This window comes from Callorhinus ursinus, unplaced genomic scaffold, assembly GCF_003265705.2.
Source record: "Callorhinus ursinus isolate GAN/ISIS: 27379988/994484 unplaced genomic scaffold, GSC_fseal_2.0 scaffold13, whole genome shotgun sequence".
Taxonomy (NCBI): Eukaryota; Metazoa; Chordata; class Mammalia; order Carnivora; family Otariidae; genus Callorhinus; species Callorhinus ursinus.
The window spans coordinates 24054185-24081807 of record NW_027397075.1 but is presented as its reverse complement, the minus strand read 5'-3'; the positions used below and the strand labels follow the sequence as shown (position 1 = coordinate 24081807).

The 27623-nt window shown below is 39.6% G+C and overlaps 1 protein-coding gene and 1 pseudogene across 1 annotated transcript in view; both read left to right on the top strand.

Moving 5' to 3' along the window:
• Positions 1–13689: 13689 nt before the first annotated feature.
• KMO (kynurenine 3-monooxygenase) overlaps positions 13690–27623 on the top strand; it is a 60904-nt gene continuing 46970 nt past the window's right edge. The window contains 1 exon segment of the mRNA XM_025878016.2: positions 13690–13813. Coding sequence (XP_025733801.1) covers positions 13760–13813 — 54 coding nt within the window. The 5' untranslated portion in view covers positions 13690–13759.
• Positions 23560–23995, top strand: LOC112828750 (cAMP-regulated phosphoprotein 19 pseudogene; annotated as a pseudogene).

Sequence of the window (27623 nt, the reverse complement as noted above, 5' to 3'; positions counted from 1 at the left end):
TTTATCTGATATGTCATTTGCAAATATTTTCTCCCATTCTGTCGGTTGTCTTTTGGTTTTGTGGACTGTTTCTTTTGCTGTGCAAAAGCTTTTTATCTTGATGAAATCCCAATAGTTCATTTTTGCCCTTGCTTCTCTTGCCTTTGGCGATGTTTCTAGGAAGAAGTTGCTGCGGCTGAGGTCAAAGAGGTTGCTACCTGTGTTCTCCTTTAGGATTTTGATGGACTCCTGTCTCACGTTTAGGTCTTTCAACCATTTGGAGTCTATTTTTGTGTGTGGTGTAAGGAAATGATCCAGTTTCATTCTTTTGCATGTGGCTGTCCAATTTTCCCAACACCATTTGTTGAAGAGAATGTCTTTTTTCCATTGGACATTCTTTCCTGCTTTGTCAAAGATGAGTTGACCATAGAACTGAGGGTCCATTTCTGGGCTCTCTATTCTGTTTCATTGATCTATGTGTCTGTTTTTGTGCCAGTACCATACTGTCTTGATGATGACAGCTTTGTAATAGAGCTGGAAGTCTGGAATTGTGATGCCGCCAGCTTTGCTTTTCTTTTTCAAGATTCCTCTGGCTATTCAGGGTCTCTTCTGGTTCCATACAAATTTTAGGATTCTTTGTTCCATTTCTTTGAAAAAAGTGGATGGTATTTTGATGGGGATTGCATTGAATGTGTAGATTGCTCTAGGTAGCATTGACGTCTTCACAACGTTTGTTCTTCCAGTCCATGAGCATGGAACGTTTTTCCATTTCTTTGTGTCTTCTTCAATTTCTTTCATGAGTATTTTATAGTTTTCTGAGTACAGATCCTTTGCCTCTTTGGTTAAATTTATTCCTAGGTATCTTATGGTTTTGGGTGCAATTGTAAATGGGATCGACTCCCTGATTTGTCTCTCTTCTGTCTGGTTGCTGGTGTGTAGGAATGCTAGTGATTTCTGTGCATTGATTTTATATCCTGCCACTCTACTGAATTCCTGGATAAGTTCTAGCAGTTTTGGGGTGGAGTCTTTTGGGTTTTCCACATACAGTATCATATCATCTGCAAAGAGTGAGAGTTTGACTTCCTCTTTGCCGATTTGGATGCCTTTGATTTCTTTTTGTTGTCTGATTGCCGTGGCTAGGACTTCTAATACTATGTTGAATAGCAGGGGTGTTAGTGGAAATCCCTGCCGCGTTCCTGACCTTAGGGGAAAAGCTCTCAGCATTTCCCCATTGAGAATGATATTTGCTGTAGGTTTTTTATAGATGGCTTTTATGATATTGAGTTAGGTACCCCCTATCCCTATATTCTGAAGAGTTTTGATCAAGAAAGGATGCTTTACTTTGTCAAATGCTTTCTCTGCATCTATTGAGAGGATCATATGATTCTTATTCTTTCTTTTGTTAATGTATTGTATCACATTGATTGATTTGCGGATGTTGAACCAACCTTGCAGCCCAGGGATAAATCCCACTTGGTCGTGGTGAATAATCCTTTTAATGTACTGTTGGATCCTATTGGCTAGTATTTTGGTGAGAATTTTTGCATCCATGTTCATCAAGGATATTGGTCTGTAATTCTCCTTTTTGATGGGGTCTTTGGTTTTGGGATCAAGGTAATGGTGGCCTCATAAAATGAGTTTGGAAGTTTTCCTTCCATTTCTACTTTTTGGAACAGTTTCAGAAGAATAGGTATTAATTCTTCTTGAAATGTTTGGTAGAACTCCCCTGGGCAGTCATCTGGCCCTGGGCTTTTGTTTGTTGGGAGATTTTTGATGACTGCTTCAATTTCCTTAGTGGTTATAGGTCTGTTCAGGTTTTCTATTTCTTCCTGGTTCAATTTTGGTAGTTGATACATCTCTAGGAATGCACCCATTTCTTCCAGGTTATCTAATTTGCTGGCATAGAGTTGCTCATAATATATTCTTATAATTGTTTGTATGTCTTTGGTGTTGGTTGTGATCTCACCTCTTTCATTCATGATTTTGTTGATTTGGGTCATTTCTCTTTTCTTTTTGATCAGTCTGGCCAGCAGTTTATCAGTCTTGTGAATTCTTTCAAAGAACCAGCTCCTAGTTTCATTGATCTGTTCTACTGTTCTTTTGGTTTCTATTTCATTGATTTCTGTTCTGATCTTTATTATTTCTCTTCTCCTGCTGGGTTTAGGCTTTATTTGCTGTTCTTTCTCTAGCTCCTTTAGGTGTAGGGTTCGGTTGTGTATTTGAGACTTTTCTTGTTTCTTGAGAAAGGCTTGTATTGCTATATACTTTCCTCTCAGGACTGTCTTTGCTGTATCCCAAAGATTTTGAACATTTCATTTTCATTGGTTTCCATAAATTTTTTTAATTCTTCTTTAATTTCCTGGTTGACCCATTCATTCTTCAGTAGGATGCTCTTTAGTCTCCATGTATTTGAGTTCTTTCCGACTTTCCTCTTGTGATTGAGTTCTAGTTTCAAAGCACTGTGGTCTGAAAATATGCAGGGAATAATCCCAATCTTTTGGTACCGGTTGAGACCTGATTGGTGACCTAGGATGTGATCAATTCTGGAGAATGTTCCATGGGCACTAGAGAAGAATGTGTATTCTGTTGCTTTGGGATGGAATGTTCTGAATATGTCTGTGAAGTCCATTTGGTCCAGTGTGTCATTTAAAGTCTTTATTTCCTTGTTGATCTTTTGCTTAGATGATCTGTCCATTTCAGTGAGGGGGGTGTTAAAGTCCCCCACTATTATTGTATTGTTGTCAATGTGTTTCTTTGCTTTTGTTATTAATTGCCTTATATAATTGGCTGCTCCCATGTTCGGGGCACAGATATTTACAATTGTTAGCTCGTCTTGTTGGAGAGACCCTTTAAGTAGGATACAGTGTCCTTCCTCATCTCTTATTACAGTCTTTGTTTTAAAATCTAATTTGTCTGATATAAGTATTGCCACCCAGCTTTCTTTTGCTGTCCATTAGCATGGTAAATGGTTTTCCACCCCCTCACTTTCAATCTGGGGGTGTCTTTGGGTCTAAAATGAGTCTCCTGCAGACAGCATATTGATGCGTCTTGTTTTTTAATCCATTCTGATAGCCTGCGTCTTTTGATTGGGGCATTTATTCCTTTTACATTCAGGGTAACTATTGAAAGTATGAATTTAGTGCCATTGTATTGCCTGTAAGGTGACTGTGACTGTATATTGTCTGTGTTCCTTTCTGATCTATGCTGCTTTTAGGCTCTCTCTTTGCTTAGAGGACCCCTTTCAATATTTCTTGGAGGGCTGGTTTCGTGTTTGCAAATTCCTTCAGTTTTTGTTTGTCCTGGAAGCTTTTTATCTCTCCTCCTATTTTCAATGACAACGTAGCTGGATATAATATTCTTGGCTGCATATTTTTCTCGTTTACTGCTCTGAAGATATCATGCCAGTCCTTTCTGGCCTGCCAGGTCTCTGTGGATAGGTGTGGTGCCAATCTTATGTTTCTACCATTGTAGGTTACATATCTCTTCTCCTGAGCTGCTTTCAAGATTTTCTCTTTGTCTCTGAGACTCGTCAGTTTTACTATTAGATGTTGGGTTGTTGACCTATTTTTACTGATTTTGAGAGGGGCTCTCTGTGCCTCCTGGATTTTGCTGCCTATTTCCTTCCCCACATTAGGGAAGTTCTCTGCTATAATTTGCTCCAATATATCTTCTGCCCCTCTCTCTCTTTCTTCTTCTTCTGGGATCCCAATTATTCTAATGTTGTTTCGTCTTATCATATCACTTATCTCTCGAATTCTGCCCTCGTGATCCTGTTGTTGTTTATCTCTCTTTTTCTCAGTTTCTTTATTTTCCATCATTTGGTCTTCTAGATCGCTGATTCTCTCTTCTGCCTCATTTTTCCTAGCAGTTAGTGCCCCCATTTTTGATTGCACCTCATTAATAGCCTTTTTGATTTTGACTTGGTTAGATTTTAGTTCTTTTATTTTTCCAGAAAAGGTTTCTCTAATAACTTCCATGCTTTTTTCAAGCCCAGCTAGTATCTTTAAAGTCATGATTCTGAACTCTAGGTCCGACATCGTACTAATGTCCGTATTGAGTAGGTCCCTGGCAGATGGTATTACCTCTTGTTCTTCTTGCTGAGGTGATTTTTTTCGTCTCGTCATTTTGTCCAGAGGAGAACAGATGAATGAGAGAACAAAATGCTAACAGGTTAACAACGTCCCTAGCAAATATACTCTAAATAAATCAGAAAAGACCTGAAACCAGTGGAAAAGAAAGGGAAAGAAAGAAAAAAGAAAGAGAAAAAAGAAAAAGAAAAAGAAAAATATAAAAACAAACAAAAACAGAACAAAGCAAAAAAACAGAATATGATCAAATATGATCAGGCTAGTGTATAGATCAGTGCCACACATTAGATTTTGGGCGTATTTTGGTCTGTTAGAAGAAAGTGCCTCCTAAAATTTTAAAGGAAGAAAGACTTATATATGTACAAAATAAGGGTTGATACAATGAAGGGATGGAAGATGACTGTAAAGATGAAAATTATAAAAGATTTTATAAAAGGAATTGATAAGATAAGAAGTTGTTTGAAAAAAGAAAGATTTAAAAAAAAACAGAAAAAAAAAGGGAGAGAATGTGATCAGGCGGGAGACTAGAACAAAGCCATACACTAGTGATTTAGGGCATATTTTGATCTGTTAGAAGAAACTGTATCTCAAAATTTTAAAGAGAGAACAACATATATATATGCCAAAAATAAGGGTAACTACAATGAAGGGATAAAATATGACTCTTAAAATGAAAAATAATTTTTTTTTTAAAGAAAGGGATTGATATGATGTTGGTTGAAAAAGGGAAAAAGAAAGATAAAAAAACAGTTAAAAAAATTAACTTTGATGAACTAATGAATCATGGTAAAAAAAAGCCATGAATTCTATGTGCAGTATTCCCCTAGCGCTGGAGTTCTCCCGTTCTTCTTGATTGGTAAACTTGGTCTTGGCTTGCTGGCTGTTCGTGCTGATCTTCTGGGGGAGGGGCCTGTTGCTGTGGTTCCCAAATGTCTTTGCCGGAGGAAAGACGGAATTGCCCCGCCCTGTCGGTCCGGGCTAAGCAATCTGCTGGGGTTTGCTCTTGCAAGCTTTTGTTCCCTGCAAGCTCTCCGTAGGGCTTTGGAGGACGAGAGTGAGAATGGTGGCCTCCCAATCTCCACCCGGAGGAGCTGAGAACTCGGGGCCCCACTCCTCAGTGCGCCCCCAGAGAAAAGCAGTAAGTCACTCCCATCTCCCTGGTCTCCGGCCGCACTCCGTGCTCACCCGGTCTGTGACCGAGCATTTCTATCTCTGGCATCTGACCCCGTGCAGAGTCTCCAAACCCAGCAGATCCCTGTTTTGCGCTCCCGCGCCGCTCCTCCCGGGGGAGGAAGGGGAGTCTCCCCGGCTCTGCCGCTTGTTGGGTCCCTGCTGGAGGAGCAGTGGCCTGACTGGGCCACGGATCACAGTTTATGCAACCCCGAGCTGAGAGCGCGTGACTCGGCTCCGTCTCTGCAGCTGGCTTCCCCGCTCCGATACCTGGGAGCTCTGCTGCACTCAGGCACCCCTGGTCTTTCTGTGACCCCGAGGGTCCTGAGACCACACCGTCCCGCGAGGGTTCCACCCCCCGCTTAGCCACTGGAGTGACGTCCCTCAGCGGAGCCGACTTCTATCCAATTTTGTGGATAGAAGTCCGCGCGCGGCTCTATCACTTGCCAGAAGCGGCCGACGGATGCCCCCTCCCCCGCCGTCTATCCTCCTGAATATCGCCTCGGATTCACTTCTCCGCACGTCCTACCTTCCAGTAAGTGGTCGCTTCTCTGTTCAGAGAGTTGTTGCTACTCTCCTCTTCCATCTCCTGTTGAGTTCGTAGGTGTTCAGAATGGTTTGATCCCTATTCAGCTGAATTCCTGAGACCAGACGAAATCCAGGTCTCCTACTCCTCCGCCATCTTGCTCCTTTCCCCCCATTTCTAACATTTTATTCATATGTATTCTTGTAAAATATGTACAGTTGTTTTGTGCATTTTAAAAAATTTTGTGTAAATAGTAATGAAATACACGTTACTCTCTTTCTCAACCATCTTCCAAACCATTCCTCTATAATGAAGTGAGTTATCCATTCGCATGATTTTCAATGCCATCTTCATGCTGATGTACTTGATGCCCCCAGACTAATTTTTCTAACCTAGACTCCTCCTCTGTGTTTCAGACTTATGTATCCAACTGTATAATTAATATCCCTATTTATTTACCTAACTCAATACTCATATCTCAAACTTGATAATGCCCCAAAGAATAAGTCTTAGTTGCCATCCCCACCCCATTTTTTCATACTCAGTAAATGGCACTACCATTATTCAAGTTAGAATACTGGGAGTCTTCTTTGATTTCAGAACTCTGCTCCCATTCCCCAACCAATGCAGATACTGTGCCCAATTTACCAAGAAATCCTGGCCATTCTACCTCAAAATTATATCTGAGTCCATCTAGTTTCCTCCCTCTTCACTTCCACTATTATCTACTTGCTAATGAAACAAGTAAATGAATAGACCAGGTTTCATATAATAGTACATTTCATGTACTAGTAAATGTAATAAAGGAAGCAAGCTGGAAGATGTTTAGAGAAAGATGGAGGGGCACATCTTTTATGTGGAGAGATCAACCTGAGGATGTTGCGTTTGAGTTGAGACCTGAATGCTGAGAGGTAGGCACACAAACACAGAGGAGTGTTCCAGGCAGACAGACGCAAGCGTAAAGGCCATGGTGAAACAAATAAACAATTATTGAGCAAGCCGAATTCGTCAAACAAATATTCTGTCAACTTCAACTATATGAGGATGATGAAAACAGCAAAGCAAATATTGTATTAATTAATCTCTGCTAAATTTTAATTTTTTACAAACTTTTCTTTTTCCCCAATAATACTGATTTGTTAGGTTTGTAAATATATGCAGAGAGAAATGGAAATATTCAGTGTCTCTTGTAAAGTGTACCATAAAGTATACTTCTCTGGGAGTCATTCTGTTGGAAAGGACCTGTTTTAGGGATTAACAAGTAACAGAATCCCCATGAGGAGGACACAACAGTTACCCCATAAGTCCCTAGCTTGTCCCATAGCCTCAAGTTTTTCAGGCTCAGAGGATGGGGGAAAACCAGTTTCTTAATTTCTCTTCACCCTCAAGAAAAAGCCCTCCAGAGAAAGAAGGTATGATAATCTTTAACTTTCCTGAGGCCTTTCTAAGGCAACTCTTTCTACCTGACTTTTAGGAAGAAAAGAGGGATAAGTAGCCATGCTCAAAATTGTAGCTTTATAATCATTAAACTTTGTTCAAGCTTTTGATACCCTCTTCTCTTACTGGGCACCCAGGGCCCTCATGCTATCCTTCAGTTTCTAAAAGTCAACAATATGTCATTTTATCCAAATCTGTTTTCTCCCGTCCAACCTTATACAAAAAGTTTATTATCTCTTCCTTCTTACAACCCACAGAACATCGAATCCACAGTATTCAGATATTGTTATAAAATGTAGCTACTTTATAAATTCAAATTTCATTTAGATTTGGATTGTCAAAAAAAAAAAAAGGCAAGATGAGACTTGAAAATTGTCACCTACCAGGAGGAATAGTCATATAATATTCACTCTCCCTATTACAGGGACTGGGGAAATTCCTGGAAGTTATAGTTCAAAGTAATTTTATCTGTTCACTAAGAGTGAAATGAGAAAAGAGCTAGGACTTAGAGCGAAATAAGAATAATTGTTACCTATCAGTCTGTCAACATGTCGTTTATAGGCTACAAAGAAATGTGTGACTCATTGTTAATCTCTTTTATCTCATCTACTTGCTTGACACATGTTTCTTTGGCCCATAACTGGAAAGTAATTTGACCCACCTCATAAATAATCTAGAAATGTTATAGAACAACAGCTATGAGCATCCCCATAGTCAATCTCAATGTCATAAATCATTTTAACTACATCCTTTGTGAGATGAGTCAACAATGTCGTTCATAACAGTTAAAGTATCAAAATTTAGAAGTTATTTTTTATTTTTTTATTTTTTAAAGATTATATTTATTTATTCATGAGAGACAGAGAGAGAGAGGCAGAGGCAGAGGGAGAAGCAGGCTCCCCACCGAGCAGGGAGCCCAATGTGGGACTCGATCCCAAGACCCTGGGATCATGACCTGAGCCGAAGGCAGACGCTTAACTGACTGAGCCACCCAGGCATCCCTAGAAGTTATTTTTTAAGTAATTAAATAAATTAATAATGAAATGTTATTCAGATAATAACATACTATCAGATGTGCTTCTTTGAATAGAAGAGAAAGGGTATGTTTCCAGCTATTAAACAGAGAATTACATGTAAACATCAGAATACCTTATCTGTGCCCAACCACCAATATGCCATGAGTTTGTCTTCGGGTGAATAACATTCAAAATGGGCATATCACATGTTATGGAAAAAAAGTTTTGAATCCCTAGGCTGAAAGAGAGCAAACAGAATGAAGGTCACTAGTTTAGTCTCATCTGGACCAGTATGGAAACCAAAGGAGTAACTTTTCTAAAGACAGACAGATCCTGCTAACTGTACCCAGCAAGTAAGTGCTGGATCATCCACAGTAAAATGGCAGAAGCAAAAATAAATCCTCTCTAGAGCAGTATACTGACATCCGAGGCTTCGAACTACTCCTATTTCTTTTCTTTCAAATATAATTCTGAGCACTCAGTTTAAAATGTGCACATGGAGGAGCACCTGGGTGGCTCAGTCAGTTAAGCATCCAACTCTTGATTTCAGCTTGGGCCATGATCTCAGAGTCATGAGACTGAGCCCCACATTGGGGCTCAGTCACAAATTTGCTTGGTGTGGAGTCTGCTTGGGATTGTCTCTCTCCCTCTCCCTTTGCCCCCCCTCCCGTACTTATGCTCCCATGAGCACACTATCTCTCTAAGAAAAATAAAGAAACAAATAAATAAATGTGCACATGAAAATTAAAGATCACGGGTATATATCCACCCCCCGAAATAAGTAACTAACCATCAAAACAAACCCACAATAAGAATTATAGACACAGATCCTAAGGCAATCATATTTGTTATGTTAAGTTACAAAAGACAAGCTTGAGATTTGGCAAGGCTACGAGAAATAAATACTAGAAACTAAAAATAGTGCAATATGAAAAAGAACCAAATAAAAATTTCAGAACTAAAAATTACAATAGCCAAAATTGAGACCTCCCTGGATGGGTTTATCAGCCGATTAGACACAAAAGAAAAGAGAGTTGGTAAATTGGATTATACTAAAAGAAGCTATGCATAAGGAAGCACAAAAAGGCAAAAAATAAAAGTAAAGATGAAAGGGTAAGCAGCATGGAAGACTAAATATTTGGGGAGGTAGTGGCTGAGAATATTCTAGAATTGATGAAAGAAACCAATCCACATATTTAAGAAACCCAATGATTCCCTGCTGGGATACATAATCTTTACCTATTTACATCTTAGTGAGACTACAGAAAACCAAAGACTCAAATTAAAAGATAACAATTATAGATTGAATTTTTAAAATATTCAAATGAATGCTGTTCCCAAAGGCCACATTAAAAACACACAGATACAAGAAAGCTAAAATCGAAAGGTTGGAAAAGATATAATATGTAAATACTACACAAATACAAAAAAGTAACATTGATATCAGGCAATTAAATTTTAAGGCAAAACTCATACCCTGAGATAAAAATGTTCCTTCATAATGATAAAAGCTTTGTTTTGCCAGTGGCATATAGCAATTTTATTTTATTTTATATTTTTTAAAGGGGGGGCAGTGAGATGCAGAGGGAGAGGTAGGGAGAGAATCAAGCAGGCTCGGTACTCAGCACAGAGCCCAACGCAGGGCTCAATCTCATGACCCTGAGATCATGACCTGAGCCGAAATTGAGTCGGATGCGCTTAACTGAGCCACCCAGGCACCCCAGAATACAACAATTTTAAATGTGGATTGTTTCATGTAGAGAGAAACTCTTGAGGAAATAGACAAAACCTAATCAATCATGAGATTTTTAACACACCTCTTTTAGTAATTGACCAAATGAGCAAACCAAATTTTGAACAAATGATTACTAGATTTGACCTAACAAATATATATAGGAAAATGCACACAATAACTAAGAGCACATGTTTTTTCAGGCACAGGCAAAAAAAAGCACTTATACAGATTTACCTTTTGCTGACCATAAAATAAGTCCCAACCAATTTCAAATGTTTGAAGATGTATAGAGCATATTCTCTGACCACAGTGAAATTTTGTTAAAAATCAATACAAGTAGGATAATTAGAAAATCCTATCTATTTAAAATGGAAGAAATACATTGCTATTCCACTGAACTGTGGGACTAGCTAAAACAGTAAGGCAATCATTCAATCAAGAGGAAAGAAAAGAAAAGAATAAAACACTATTGTGATGATTATGGTGGGGGAAAAAAAAAGAAGCTACAGCTGTATTAATAAGAGTTTTGCAGTGTTGCTAGATACAAACTCAACAAAGAAAAATTAATTGTATTTCTATATATCAACAAAAGCAGAAAATGAATTTAAAGATACCATTTACAATAAAATAAGAAAGAAAAAAATAATTACCTAGAAATAAATCTAACAAAAGAGGGTGAAACTTCTTTCATATTTCGTATAAAATTGGAGAGACTTTGGAGAAGACCCAAACAAATGGAGAGATAAACCATGTTTCTGGATTGAAAAACTCAAAATGCTAAATATGGTATGCTTCCCAGATAGAAAGCCTCTCAGTTAAAAAAAAAAAAAAAAAAAAAAAAAAATCCCAACAGGTTTCTTTGTTTTTTTGGTGAAATTCACAGACTCCTTCTAAAACTTAGATGGAAATGCAAAACACAAAGAATAATCAAGGAAATTATTGAAGAAGGACAAAGCAGGCGAAATTCTTTAAGATATCAAGGCTTATTTGCTGGGCGCCTAGGTGGCTCAGTCAGTTAAGCATCTGTCTTTGGCTCAGGTCATGATCTCGGGGTCCTGGGATTCCTGCTCACTGAGGAGTCTGCTTCTCCCTCTGCCCCTCCCCATGCTCCTGCTTTTTCTCTTGCTCTGCGTGCTCTTTCTCTCAAATAAATAAAATCTTTTTTTTAAAGGCTTATTTTAAAGCAACAACATGTGTGGAGTAGATGGAATGAAATAGAATAGAAACCTAGAATCACGTCCACACATACGTGAACACTGGACAAAGCCAAGAATGGGAGAAGGAAAGTCTTTCACTTAATAGTACTGGGGAAAAGTGCATATTCATTTGGAAAAGAAAATGAAATTTTGTCTATGAAAATATTTATAAAACATGACATAAAGCAAAAGCCACAAAGACAGACTGATAAACTTGCATATGCTAAAATTAAGACAATGTTTTCATCAAAAGAGGCCACTAAGAAAGCAAAAAGGAAAAACGTATCAGAGTATAAGAAGGAAAGATATCATTTGCAACATATATAAGGAATAAAACTCAAGTCCAATGTCAGTTAAAAAAAAAGGACTACTTAAAAGAAAAGCACTATGCAAAAGAAGAAAAGCAAATTGTGAATAACAGATGAAAAGGTGCTCAATTTCATCAATAATCCAGTACAAATTAAAATGACCATGAGATAGAGCATGAACTCACCGGACATGCAAAAGCTAGAACTTTCACATGTCAAGTAAAAGTGAGTACCATACTTCAGAATATAACTTTGGTTTATTTAGAAAGTTTAAAAATATGCATGACAAGCCTGTATTCCTAGAGATACTCATACATGGGTGCACTGCATTGTATATACAAAATTAATCAGGGCAGGAGCATTATTCATAATATTAAAATATTGGAGATACCTAAGTATCCATCAACAATAGAATGGATAAATAATACACAACAAGAAAGATGAACTAGAATCACAAGCAAAAGGTTGGATGGAGCTTAAGCATAATATTGAGAAAAAAAAAGCAAGTTGCCAAGAAAAAAAAGCATGAATTTATTTATAGTAAAGTTCAAAAAGAGGTAAAACTAAACTATTTTAGGGGTGCCTGGGTAGCTCAGTCGTTAAGCATCTGCCTTGGCCTCAGGTCATGATCCCAGGGTCCTGGGATCGAGCCCCGCATCAGGCTCCCTGCTCAGCGGGGAGCCTGCTTCTCCCTCTGCCACTCCCCCTGCTTGTGTTCCTGCTCTCACTATCTCTCTCTCTCTTTCTGTCAAATAAATACATAAAATCTTAAAAAAAAACTAAACTATTTTAGGGATGCATATATGTCAGTAAAATTATAAATAAAAGCAAGAAAGTGATAAAGTCAGGATGGCAATTGCCTCTATGAAGGAGGGGTGGTAGGCAAGGGCCACATATAGATTTCTGGCGTTCTGGCAATGTTCTTTTTCTGGACCTGAGTGATGGCTACTTTACAATAACTTACTGTACTACTGTATACTGTTTTGCGTACTTTACTTTTTTGTGTTACGCCCCGTGATTTAAAACAAAAAACAACGAGAGAGCGCTCTATCTACTGGCATGGAAGAATTCTCGAGCTATATGTTGTGAAAAAATAGGGTATGGGAAAGTGTAAAAGTGTATAAAATTTACTACTATTTATGGACGGGAATGGAGGGGCAGGGGCTTTAGAGGAACAGGGTGACCCAGACACCAAAACAGTGGTTGTCTCTGGGCAGGAGAAATAGGTGCCCAAGGAACAGGGTCAGAAGACTTAGTCACTGTAAGACCCTTTTGTTGTGTCTTTTGAATTTCATACCATGTGAATGTATTACGTACCTATTCAAAATAAATAAATAAAAATGCCTAACAGCAAAAAAGTTTTCTAGCAGCTCTAACCATCCTTATCCACAAGGGGCCGCTATTCAATGATGTTTAACTAATTCCTCACCAGGGAGAAACCCATATGATCCCTGCTCTCACTAGTGAAGAAGTGTCATCATTTATGTTCTTACTTTATTTTACACAGCATGTTCCGGGGGGGGGGGGGAAACAACGCTCAATTCACAAATATGCGCCAAAAATTAATATGCATGTAAAATGGGATGAAAGAAGACAAAGACGTGGAGAGATAATAGGAATTCAGGGATGAGTTTAGAAGAAGCACGGCATTAAGGACCTCCCTAGGAGTCAATGCACAATCTAAGATTTCTAGCATCTGATGCCAAAAAAGGGAAGTGTGGTTAGTGACAAATTCAAAATCTTGCTCAGGAGAGTATTAATACTACGGAAAAAAATTTTCCCTGGCGGTCTGTTAAAGATAATCCGAGAGGACCCTCAAGGTGTGCTTCCTGACTGGTCTTAATAACAAGAATAATCCACCCATCAATTGTGACACCAAGCGACCTCACTCTCCAAGGGAAGCGTAAGATGCTTTGGGACTTCAGATGAGCAAAGTTTCATTCATGGTTAATCATGAATGAAAAAGAAAGTGAGAATACATGCTGCAGAAGAAGAAGAAAAGCTGAGAGAGCGTGCTTTTAAAAAATTCCCTGTCTTACACGCAAGACAGAGAACGGGTGTCTTCACTTGGCTGTATTTTTCAACATTTGGTTATTGCAATAAATTGTCTTTTTTCTTAAAGTTGAGCTGATTGTGCTTCAGGCCACTAAGGAGTTAAATGCTGTCCTCTAAGTTCAAGGGGAATTAGCCTAGCTCAAACACACGGTGCACCCTGGGCAGTATAAAGGCGGGGAAATCAGCAGCAGGGAGACAGTTTCCTTTGTGACCCGAGCTGCACACTTATATAAAAGCACTTTGGCAGTTATGGAGCCATCTGACATTCGAAGGAAAAAAATAGCTGTCATTGGTGGTGGCTTGGTAAGACTCTATTTGGATATCTTATTCCTGTTAGTGGTGTTATATTATCATTAGTCTGAATAATTATTATAAATCACTTGCACAGATTGTTCATCTTCTTGTGAAACTTCTCTGATATTTAAATATGCCTATTTTAAATATGGCTTGAGTGGTAATTTGCTCTTTTCAATGAAAGGTATTTTTATCTCCATTAAATACAAAGGTGTCTGTTTTCCCTGGTCATTTTGGTTTAGCATTTCTTAAAAAAACAGAGCAAATTGAATTTGATTCATCCCCATGTTGGCTATGTTTTTGAAACAGATATCAGTGTCAATAGTCATTTTAGGCCAAACGTTTGCCTCATTTGGTGAATAACTCAGTTTATACTAACAATAAGAATAAAAGCTAATGCAAAATTGTTATGTTGGATGTTCACTAGTGGGAAGAGCTGGTCTCCTGACTTATTTGGCTGGTCCCATGGAGCACGTAAGGTGGTGGAGTGAGGGCTTCCCCTGTCGCTGGGCATAGGAGATGAACCTGCAGAGCCTTGCCCCACACCTAGAAGATGTGGGAGGGGTCTCTCCTCCGCTACCATTGTTATCTTACCAAAGCTGGTCTGTTTCATGTGGGGCTGCCTCAGGTAGACTGTATTTCCCCCCCTCAATAGAACTCCTATTTTGGAATAAAAGTATCACCATTGGTAAAAGCTTAACCATTTTGTTTTCACCTTTGCTGTACTCATTTGTAGGCTTTTAGCTCATAGGTATTCATTCATTCATTCATTTATTCAACAAAAATTTCTTTTTATTCCAACAAAAATTTCTTAAGAGCCTAATATGTGCCAGACACTGTTTGAGGGATTAGTATAGTTTATGCCACACATTTCTTTATCAAGTATATGCTAATTTTGTCTTTTGTTCTGCCTTCTTTATGATCTTTCACCCAAAGTACTATGACAAGTTCCTCTAACATTCCTGGTTCTAGATTTCAGTATGCTAACGAATGCTGTCACATGCCATGTTGGTCAAGGCATGTGACATATGTTGTCATTTCTTTACATGGGGCCTCAGTCCAGGTCTTTCCTATCGAAATTTTGCAGGAAGTGAGATGCATGTATTCACCACAAAGTCACTGCGTGCCTGCTATTTGCCAACATTGTTTTTGTTACTAGGAATACAGTGGTGAACATTCCTGGGAAGTGAAAAGAGAGCAGAGAAGAAAACAAATCATTTCAGTGAGAGACAGACATTGTAAAGAAATGCAAATAGGGCAGGACTGTAGAAAGTCTTCACGGGCATCTGTTTGGAGTGTGGTCAGGGACGGCCTCTCTGAGGGGAGGATATATGACCAGAGACCTGAATAATGGAAGCAACCATGTGCGGGGCTACAGAAAGCATTCCAGGCAGAGGAAAGAGCCAGAAGAGAAACCCTGAGTGTTCAAGGACCAGACAGAAAGGCAGAAAGAGTGAGGCTAGAGGAGATCCTGAGGCAGGAATGCTGAGAGAGCCAGATACCCTAGGGTCTTAAGAGGGCAGGGCAAGAAGACCGGATTTTACTCTGAGCATCATGGGAAACCACTGGAGGACGTTAGGCAGGAAAGTGAGCTGTGATTTTAAAAGATTTCTGGAGCTAGTGTGTGGAGAAGGAGTGGAAATTTTAAGACAAGGTGACCAGTTAAGACACTGTTGCGTTTGTCCAAGACTCGGACTATGGGAGCAGCAGTGACACCTCTTAGAATGTCTCTTAGCAAAGGGGAGGTAACAAATGTGTGATTACATATATGATTTGGGGAGGCATAAATATGTGGGTGTCATCCATGGATTTCTCGCTGAGTAACACTTAAACTCTTTGTCATGTAACCACTTCATTATCTGGGCACATACCTGTGCTGGAACATAGAAGAAATGTATTAGAAGCAACTAAAATTCGGGGCGCCTGGGTGGCTCAGTTGGTTAAGTGCCTGACTCTTGATTTTTGGCTCAAGTCATGATCTCAGGGTCGTGGGATCCAGCTCTGAGTTGGGCTCTGCGCTGAGCGTGGAGCCTACTTAAGATTCTCTCTCTCCCTCTCCCAGTCCCTGCTCGCACTCACTCTCTCTCTCTCCCCAAAACAAACAAACAAACAAACAAACAAACAAACAAACAAACAAACTAAAACTCCTCTGCAAAGGAATTCTATCCACCTTACTGCTCAGGCTCATGCCTAGGAATCATGTTTGATTCCTTTTTTTCATTTTATGCACAGACCTCCATTCCTCTTTTACTCCACCGGTAAGCTTTGGTGGCTCTATATCCAAAATCAGTGTCAACTCTGACCATTGCAACCATCCCATTCCAGACCATCATCATCCCTCATCCACCTCTTGTGTGGTCCCACAGCTTCTACTCTTATCCACGGACAGTCCATTCTCCACATAGCAGCCACATCCATCCTCTTAAAACATAAGTCTGGTAATTATAACTCTTTGCCAACGCCTTCCAATGGTTTCCCATTGCAGATAAAGCAAAATCCAACTCTTTACCAAAGGCTCCACTCGAACTGAGTCTGTCTATCTGGCTGGCTTCACCATTTCCCTGTTTTATGTTTTTTTAATATTATTCATCAGCACCTGGAATTACACCCTTTATTTGTTTTTGAATTTTAACCTATTAAATATCTACTCCAACTAGAATACAAGCTTATATTTACCAGTGTATTCCAGTGGCTGGAACCATGTCCAACATGACTTATTTTTATTATTTAGTTAGTATTGGATAGATGAATGAAAAGAGGGATGAAAAACTCTCTTAAGGATAGGAAGATGAAGGAATTGGCACAATGAACAAAACCTTGAATTTTGAGCATATCATGAAAAAAAGTATTAAATAAAGCAATTCAAGAAGGTTAAATTAAAACACGGAGGACAAATTAATTTTCTCTCTCAACTTCTTTCTGTGTCTTTCTGTTCACCTTTCCCAATCTCTTCCTGCCAACGGGCCATATCGCCGTACCTTACACTGTCAAACACATGAAAGGCTCTCCCCAGCCCCTAAGGGGAAAAACTACAACAGAGTTGAGAACTTTTCCTTAGAAGTCCAAAGGAGGGGTGCTTGGGTAGTGTCTGAAACTCTTGGTTTCAGGTCAGGTGGTGATCTCAGGGTCAAGAGATCGAGCCTGACTTCAGGCTCCCTGCTCAGTGTGGAGTCTGCTTGAAATTCTCTCCCTTCCCCTCTGCCCCTCCCACTCATTCCCATTCTCTCTCTCTCTCTAAAATAAATAAGTAAATCTTAAAAAAAAAAAAAAAGTCCAAAGGATACAGTGAATTCACCTTATTTTTTTTTGGTAGTAGCCTTGCCCACTGAAAAGCCACCCTAAGAATTTGTCCTTGCCCCACTGTTAGTGATCATCTGACCCTATGATAGATGAATTAATTTCTTTTCTTTGAAGACCTGTCAAGTCAAAGAGGTCAGAAGGAATCAACAGATCAAGGAAGGAACTCTTATTGAGAAACTAGAGGTAAAAGAAACTAAACCATGATCTTAAACTGGTGAAAGTTTAAAAAAAAAAAAAACTTTGAGTATTTAGAAAGATCACTGTATCGACTTAGACATTTTCCTCCTTGTGTGAAACACTGCTCCCCAAGCCCCCCTGCCAATGTCATTACCTCCTGGAAGCCAAAGGGTCATCCTGTAAAGACCTCTTCTCTCCTGAAAATGCCCTCAGGGTTCTGTTTGCCTCTATCACAGGCTTCGTCCTATGAAAGTTATGGATATGCATGGTTTATTTCCCCATAAAAGGTATGTACTTTTCTAAATCTTGAGATTGTCTTATCTTTGGGTCCTGCTCCCTTACTTTTTATAAAGATTATCTCAGTGCCTTAAACCGTCAAACACACTAACACACTTTGTGTGCATGAGTTTGCTTTCAGAAGTGGGGAATCATGTGCTTACAAGTTGGGGGCAATTAAAAGAAAGGCAATGTTTTCCACCAGAATGGTGTCATAAGGAATGTAGTCCTTGAAGGATGATCTTGAAAATGGATTTGACAAACAACCTCTACCTTTCAGGCTGGAAGGAGGTCTATGGGTGCAGCTCTCTGATTCTATAGCCTTGGGGGAGAAACTACCACATAAGCTGCCTTACTCTGTGTTAGTAATACCTTTTCTTTTTTTACAAAGTGACAAGCCAATGAAGTCAAAAGGAAGTCTCTCTAGGGCACCTGGGTGGCTCAGTTGGTTAAGCGACTGCCTTCGGCTCAGGTCATGATCCCGGGGTCCCGGGATCGAGTCCTGCATCGGGCTCCCTGCTCAGCAGGGAGTCTGCTTCTCCCTCTGACCCTCTTCTCTCTCGTGCTCTTTATCTCTCATTCTCTCTCTCTCAAATAAATAATAAATAAATAATAATAAAAAAAAAAAGAAAGTCTCTCTAACCTGCCCAGTATCCTCAAGCTATGTTCCTACTCAGGTCCGGCTTCTGGTAACTGTTTGCAGTGTTTACCTGTAGGTAGAAATGAGCGGAGCCAAAGGGCAGTCTTTCAGCAACATCTACAGCTCCTTGAGCCCTCATTTGTGGGGGGAAGCCAAGAGCTCTAGCTGAAAGAGCTCCTGAGGATTCCAGGCTCAGCTGTGGCCCACTGTCCAAGCCCACGTTCAAAGATGTATCGTAGGGTAGCATTGAAGCCTTCCTTCTGTCTCCCCTGCCGACAAGCAACCCCTACTACACATTGTTTTGAGATCCATTATCCCTGTTTGACCAGCAAAATGCTCCTTGAAAAGGTATTGAGAAGGTAAAGTCTTTCGAAACATCAGAATAAGGAGACTTGTGAACTTTATGACTTCTTGTCCATAATCATGCCCTCTCTCGCAGTGTTCGAGTCAGGTTAGTGACCTCTGTTCATGAAATTGCCTTTGAAGCAACTTCACCTTGACTCTAGGAGAGGGTGTATGTTACAGCCAAAAATGTTAGATTTCTCTCGAGGATTTATAGGGTCAGAGGTGTCTTGGTGCTGGATTGGCCCTAGACTGGGTTTCTGTCCTCTGTTCTTAGGATCTCTCCACCTCACCTGAATGAGACAAAGCATCTGATGGTGAGGGGACTAAAATCAGCTGAGACTGCAATCAGAAAATCACTCAGAACACCAGATGGCTGTGTCTTTTAACTCTAAAATTCCACGGCTTCCTTTTCACCCTTCCTTATCCACACACTTCTATCTTTGTTCTCAATCTAGTTGTTATGAAAGCAGAAATCAAATGTCACCCAGAATTTTCACTTTTGCCAAAGTCAATATCCTAGACACAGAGAAACCATCGAATGTTTTAGTCTTGGGCCAAGGCCTCTGTTTTATTTTTCTGCAAATATTAATGAGACAGACCATGTAAAGAATGTAATTACTATGAGCCTTTATTCTTATTTTAGTGATATGAAAGTAAATAAAATTCTATTCACTCCACTCTTGATTTCTATTCCCCAGGCACTGAGCCCTGTATGTGAGAAATGCTCACTTCATTTCTGCACTAATATCTAGCACCCTCTACCAACAAAAGGGGAGTGGATTTCTCTGTGGCTGTAGAGGTCATCCTGAATTTGCTCTGAGCTAAGGACAAGTCTTGATCCCATGCTCTAGCTCTTTTGTAGCTTTCCTTGTGCTCTGATCCCTCTCATCAAACAAATTTATTCTAGCTGTCTCCCTTATTATTTAGCCGTACCACCATTTCTCCAGGAGGTGTGACTAACGTTTTGAGATTTTTTTTTTTTGCTACCCAGACAGCCTGTTAAGTTGTCCCATAAATTCTGCTGTTACCTATGTGATACAGAGAACTCACCCTTCAGAGTCTGCTTCGTTTACTGCTTTGTGAGCAGCATCTGAGATGAAACCAGTAACTTTAGGCAGCTCAAAGCTTAACTGCCTGTTTTTCTTTCCTTGTCATTAGGCCCCAGATATTCTCGGACAGTTAGTCCATGATCCATGCATATATCCGCCCAAGACCTCGGCGAGGCCTTGCCTTGAGAGACACAACTGTTCTTCAGCCTAGGAGAAATAAAACGCAATGAAGAATCTTTAACGTGGTCTCTCAAAAACACCCGGTCTGGGGGATATTCAAAACTCACAACAAAACCATAAAAATAACTTGTCCCACACACTCTGTTTCTTTTGCCTGCTTCGTAGCTATTCCAAAAACGAAACAAGAGATCTGGCCAAATCTTTCGATACTCGCGGCTGTCAGCGTCCTCTCTCCAGCTCATTTCAGCTTGCCTTCTTCCTTTCCTCTCTGTTCTCTTTCGTTCTGCTGTTATCTTTATTTCCGCCTCGTGCTAAGGCCCAGGAGCTGCTGGGGCATCATTTCATTACTTCAGTCTTATCAAAGGAAATGAATGGGTGCCATATGATTGTTCACAAGCCAAAAAATTAAAATAACCTCAACGTCCAAATATTTATCAAAGGAAATGAATGGGTGCCATATGATTGTTCACAAGCCAAAAAATTAAAATAACCTCAACGTCCAAATATAAGGGCATTGCGTACAATGAAATGTAATGCGATTATTTAATATTTTGATTTAAAGTATTTTCTGACATGGAAATATATTCACAAGATCCTGTTCATTTTTTTAAAGATTTTATTTATTTATTTGAGAGAGAGAGAATGAGAGATAGAGAGCATGAGAGGGGGGAGGGTCAGAGGGAGAAGCAGACCCCCTGCTGAGCAGGGAGACCGATGTGGGCCTCGATCCCGGGACTCCAGGATCATGACCTGAGCCAAAGGCAGTCGCTTAACCAACTGAGCTACCCAGGCACCCAATCCTGTTCATTTTTTAAAACAAAATCATAAAATCTACAACCTGGTACTATTTTTAAAAGAAATATTACGTGTTTTATATCCATAGAAAATTTTAACACTGGTTCTCTCTGGTGGTAAGATTGTGGAACATTACTTTTTTCCTTCATGTGTATCTAATTTTCTAATTTTTTTATTAAAAAATACCAAGTTCTTACTAAGTATCAGGTATTGTGGTTTGGACTAGAAATAGAAAGTGATAAAATACAAACTTTACAAATATCATTATTCTCTGGGCACTTATAGCCTGTGGGAGAGTCAGACGAAAATGTAAATAAATAATTCAGTTCATCGTGGGAGATACTGAAACACATATTCATATAGGCATCTGTGGAATTACAGAAGAAAAGGCAAATAAGTCTTTTGGAGGAGGAGAGGTATCAAGAAGAAGTGCACTGAGAATATGAGTCTTGAAAGAAGACTAAACATTTTCCAGATGGAGAAAGCAGGAAAGGATTATTCAGGCAAAGGTAACATTATATTCAGAGGCATGTAAGTGTAAAAATGCATGGCATATTCAGTCAGGACATATGCAGTAACTTTGGTATGCTTATTACAGATAGGGAATGGGCAAAAAATGAACTGAAACTAGAGGTCACAGTCACATGTAAGAATCTTTTAGGTCATAGTGAAAATTTGGGACTTTTCCCTGCAGATGTATGAGGAACAAATAAAGGAATATAAGACAGAAAATGCATCCTCTAAATTTTGTTGTAGGAGACACCCAGTCTAGTGTGGGGCATGGCTTTAATAGGTGGAGACTGGGAAGGAAGGATTTTTGGAAATCCATCGGAGTAGTTCAGGTGAAAGCTATTCAGGGCTCTCTGAAAAGAGAATGGAGGGTAGGGTAGGAGATCTGTCTTGAAAAAGGCTCAAGGAGATCAACAAGACTTGTTGTCTAATTAAATATATATTGGCAAGTAGAAAGGGATGTTAAACATTCCCTGAAGTATCCTGGTTGGATGAACTAGTGGGCAGAGTTGCTAGTGTCTAAGCTATGGAATCGAGAAGGAGAAGGTTTGAAGTTTGAGGGAGGGGAATAAGTTGGATTTGAGGCATGTTGAGAGGGAGAGACCTGCATGACCCCCCAGGTAGAAAGAGGTTCACTAGTCAGAGATGAGTTCAGGAGAGGGATCAAGCCTGGAGAAAAAGTCCTAAGAACCCCCACAGAAAGTCATCATCATCAAAGGAGGAAGATCAAAACTATGCTTGGCCTCAGAGACCAAATCCAGATGATACAGGCTAGTGAGTTCAGGGTAAGGTTTGAATATGAAAACACATAGCATATGCAATAATAGCATGTGCAATTCTAGCAGATGGAATCATTACTAACCAAGTGTGAAGACATTTTTATGTGCTTATTTCATGGTGAGTGCCGCTAACAATCTGGTTCTTTTCATTACATTCATATGTTCAAAGATCCAATTCTTGAGAAATCAAAGTATAGTTGGATGAGTGGGAGGTATAAACAGGCTCTTCTGTTTGGTGACAAATTCACAAAGGCCTAGGAGTCTTAGGGAGAGTTTTATACATTTCATTAAGTCAAAAGGAGTTGACACATGTTTAACATTACACTATCAGGTTAATTTCAAACACATTATAATAAAGAGGCATAAAATGCATGACATTTTTATAGTCACCATATCCCTTCCTACTAGGGTCAGCATTTATAAATTAAAAGGTATAGTTTTCTCATTATCATTGGACACTTGAACGATCATTGCTGTAGTGGTCACATGGGAACCCACAGAAATTTGGCGAATTCTCTTGATAAAAGCAGGGCAGCGATGGGGCACCTGGATGGTTCAGTTGGTTAAGCATCTGCCTTTGGCTCAGGTTGTAATCCCCGGGTCCTGGGATCGGGTCCTGGGATCGGGTCCTGGGATTGGGTCCTAGGATCAAGCCCTGAGATCAGGCTCCTTGCTCAGCGGGGAATCTGTTTTTCCTCTCCCTCTTACCACCCACCCCCCCGGCTCCTGTGCTCTCTCTCTCTCATAAATAAATAAAATATTTTTTTATTTTTTATTTTTTTAAAGATTTTATTTATTTACTTGAGAGAGAGAGAGAATGTGAGAGAGAGATCATGAGCAGGGGGGAGGGGTAGAGGGAGAAGCAGACTCCCCGCTGAGCAGCAAGCCCTATGCAGGGCTCCATCCCAGGACCCTGAGATCATGACCCGAGCCAAAGGCAGATGCTTAGCCAGCTAAGCCACCCAGGCGCCCCAATAAAATATTAAAAAAAAAAAAGCAGGCCAGTGAAACACCAGAGAAACATACTTCAGCATTTACATAAAAGAAATTTTCAAACAATGTTCCTAAATGGTAAGTTAGGCATCAACAGAGTGGGCCAGGATGGGGTCAAAGCAAGCACATGACTTGCAAAGAAGGAACTAAGAGGAAGCAGGAACAAAGGTAGAAAAATAGAATGAAAGGGTCAATCCATGATTACGTAACCAACAATCTCCTCAGAGCTCTGCTCATGCACAAACAGGCTAGACTAGTTGTTGTTAAAGCTTTTAATTTGCCAGTTATTCTATGATCAAAATAATCTACTCTTATGGACTTTGGATGCCTCAGAACAAATATAGAGATGTTTCATCATTATCCGTGAACTTGGTAGAACTGTCCTATCTCTGTCAAGGCAGAACTGCCAGAACTCACATCATGCAAAGTGTGGGTTGCTCCCAGGTGTCCAGCCCTGTTCCATTTCCTCTGTCCCCTCACCACCTTCATGTCTGGTTATGCTCAGAAGCTAGCTGAGCCTTAACTGAGAGTTTGTGGTGAGCTCACAACGGTGTACACACATTTTCCTTTCCTTTTATGTCTTTAGGTCTAATTAACCTTCTTGCCAGGGTAACCACTAAAGAAGGCACTGACTGTCCCGATTAAGCACCTTTTATAGAAAATGAGAAGGGGAAATAAAGGTAGAGGGGGAAAAGCACTTGAGTAGCTTCGGCGTGGCAGGGCTGGAGAAGCAGAGTAAGAGGGAGCAGTATGTCCGCGGAAGTCCCTGAGGCAGCCTCCGCGGAGGAGCAGAAGGAAATGGAAGATAAAGTGACTAGTCCAGAGAAAGCTGAAGAAGCAAAATTAAAAGCAAGGTATCCTCATCTGGGACAAAAGCCTGGAGGTTCAGATTTCTTAAGGAAACGATTACAGAAGGGGCAAAAATATTTTGATTCTGGGGATTACAACATGGCTAAAGCCAAAATGAAGAACTAGCAGCTCCGGATAAGACAGAGGTCACTGGTGACCACGTTCCCACTCCACAGGACCTTCCTCAACGGAAACCATCCCTTGTTGCTAGCAAGCTGGCTGGCTGATTAAAAGAGCTAAACTGCATGAATCTTCTAATTCCCATTATTTCTCCTTAATATATTACTTCTCTGCTTTTTATTTCCTTTCATTCACTAAGTCATTTGAGAATGACAGCTTTGCAGGTAGCGATAGTGTGTGCTGCTATTGTAAGGGAATACACGTGTGTAGAGTTTTGATTAGTTTTAACAGTGCCCTGATAAAGAGAACACGTTAGAGCAACATAAAGTAATCTACTTGAAAATAATTGTATGTATTACCTAACTTCTAGTGTAGGACTGACTCAACAAGTAACAAGCAAGTTTTACAATTGTAGTATTTTGGCTTTCTTTAATTCATCTTAATTATAGCTTTCTATGTTACTCTTATTTAATATAACCTCTATTGTATTGATTTCTTCTGTGTTTTCCTTTTGAATTTTGTAAAACAGAAGTTTAAGACCACAAGTTGGAAGGAAGATCACATTCTTCAAACAAAAATAGATGGGGCTCCGAAGGATTTGTTTCTCTGTGCTTGAACTTGAATGGCCTTAAACCTGTTTCAGCTTTAACAATAGAATTTTACTTGGGCAATATTTACCCATTCTGGTGTAAAAAAAAAAAAAAGCACTTTATTAGCCATGTTACTAATCCTTCTGGCTGGACCTATATAATATCTACCAGTATTCGTTTCTTTTAGTTTTACTCGAACTTTAGTTACACAGAATTGGAATTATAGTCTTTGTTTCAGAACATGTTGTTCTGTTCTGAGCATACCGTGGTCTTGGTGAAGACTTTTATTTACTTTTTTTTGTTTATTAATAGTAATAAGCAGCAGCAGTAACTGAACTCACCACTCAACACTAGAACTAACACATTGCTGGTGACTTAGATCAACCTCTGTGCTTCTCCCTCACCCATTATAAGCATTGCCTTGAATCTCGTGTTTATCATTCTCTTGCATATATATATATGTATATGTATATATATATACATATATATGTAGGTTTTATGTATGTGTGATATATTTATCTCATATCTGTACACATAAATAATATGCATATATACTTCTAAAAATTATGTATATACGTATATTTGTGATTTAGCTTTACTCATCCTTATTAGACTATCATGCAGTATGAAATCATCTGGGACTTATTCTTTTCATTTATAGTATTACTAAAATATTCATATTACTGCCTTTCATTGTGTGAATATACCATAATTGATTTGTTCATTCCTCCCTGATAGCCATTTGGGTTGTTTCCAGTATTTTTGTTTGTATGTTAGTTGTGAAAAGTACTGTTTGGAACATTCTGGCATGTGTCTCCTGGATATACGCCCTGAAGAGACAAGGCAGATTTGTCAGAGGTCATCACTAGTAATGCGTAAGAGTTCCTCCTGGCCCTCATTCTCTCCAACACTTGACTTTTCATGAACCAAGATTATATTTAATCATACTTCCAAATTACTTCATCTAGCTTTATTCCAACATTCCTGACCCTGTTGGGCTCCTGATCAATATCCTTCCCTGTCCTGCTATCCACCAGAAAAGGAACAGTGAGAATTATGTGCTGTGAAAGAAAGAGAAGTTTCTCAAGCCTCTCTCTTTTCCTTCAGGGAGACTTACTCCATTTAGCCTTTAATTGCCTCCTTAATTGTTTTCTAAAGGCCACAGAACAATTTAGCCTTCGGAAGAAATTAACTTTATTGTATCAACTTCACTGTAGACTTCCAGTTTTCTTTTCCCTAATGCAGACTTGTTACTGCTATTGCCCTCACTAGATAGTCTTTAACACACAAATGGAAGGAATGTAGATAGACGGGCAATTTTTCATAAATCAGAAGAAAGCAGAGAAGGAAGAAAGAGATTTAAGATGTTTGTGTTTAACAGGGGGAAATCACCTGTGGTGAAATCAAAGGAGCTGTGATTAGTGAAACATAAAAGGGTCTAGGGCTGTGCTGGAAAGGAGTGAAAAGGGATGGAAAACTTGTTGAGACACAAAGTGTTCTGTGCCAGGCACCAAGTCATGTTATTAGTGGAGACAGCTTGACCACTGCTGGGAAAGTGATAGCAGCAATCGGAGAGGAAGTCACTTCAGATTGAGGAATTGAAAGGAAAGCAATCAGATAGAGGGATTAAAATGAGTACAATTTGTCATGCTCTCTTCAGACACATCAAATGCTAACAATTAACGTGTTCATAATTTCAGGAGTGGCTGCACAGGGAAAAATAATTTATTATAATTTTTGTTTAGAGCAGTTTTAGGTTCACAGCAAAATTAAGGGAAAGATACAGAGATTTCCCAATATCTCCAGCTCCCATACATGCACAGCGCCCCCTATTATCAGCATCCTCCCCCAAAGTGGGATATTTAGTGCAAGTGATGAACCTACATGGACACATCATCACTCAAAGTCCATAGTGTACATTGAGCTGCATTCTGTGAATTTGGACAAATGTATAATGACATGTAGGTACCATTAAAATATCATACAGAGTATTTTCAATGTCCTAAAAATCCTTCGTGAGCCATTTGTTCATCCCTCACCCCAACCCTGACTTTTTATTTTTTATTTCTTTTTAATTTTTTTATTGTTATGTTAATCACCATACATCATTAGTTTTTGATGTAGTGTTCCATGATTCATTGTTTGTGCATAATACGCAGTGCTCCATGCAGAACATGCCCTCTTTAATACCCATCACCAGGCTAACCCATCCCCCCACCCCCCTACCCTCTACAACCCTCAGTTTGTTTTTCAGAGTCCATCGTCTCTCATGGTTCGTCTCTCCCTCCGACTTACTCCCCTTCATTCTTCCCCTCCTACTATCTTCTTCTTCTTTTTTTTCGTAACATATATTGCATTATCTGTTTCAGAAGTACTGATCTGTGATTCAACAGTCTTGCACAATTCACAGCGCTCACCATAGCACATACCCTCCCCAATGTCTGTCACCCAAGCACACCATCCCTCCCACCCCCCACCACCCCAGCAACCCTCAGTTTGTTTCCTGAGGTTAAATATTCCTCATGTCAGCAAGGTCATATAATACATGTCTTTCTCTGATTGACTTATTTCACTCAGCATAACACCCTCCAGTTCCATCTATGTCGTTGCAAATGGCAATATCTCATTCTTTTGATGGCTGCATAATATTCCATTATGTATATATACCACTTCTTCTTTATCCGTTCATCTGTTGATGGACATCTTGGCTCTTTCCACCGTTTGGCTATTGTGGACATTGCTGCTATAAACATTGGGGTGCACGTACCCCTTCGGATCCCTACATTTGTATCTTTGGGGTAAATACCCAGTAGTGCAGTTGCTGGATCGAATGGTAGCTCTAATTTCAACTGTTTAAGGAACCTCCATACTGTTTTCCAGAGTGGTTGCACCAGCTTGCATTCCCACCAACAGTGTAGGAGGGTTCCCCTTTCTCCACATCCCCGCCAACATCTGTCATTCCCTGACTTGTTAATTTTAGCCATTCTGACTGGTGTGAGGTGGTATCTCACTGAGGTTTTGATTTGGATTTCCCTGATGCCGAGCGATGTGGAGCACTTTTTCATGTGTCTGTTGGCCATTTGGATGTCTTCTTTGGAAAAATGTCTGTTCATGTTTTCTGCCCATTTCTTGATTGGATTATTTGTTCTTTGGGTGTTGAGTTTGAGAAGTTCTTTATAGATTTTGGATACTAGCCCTTTATCTGATATGTCATTT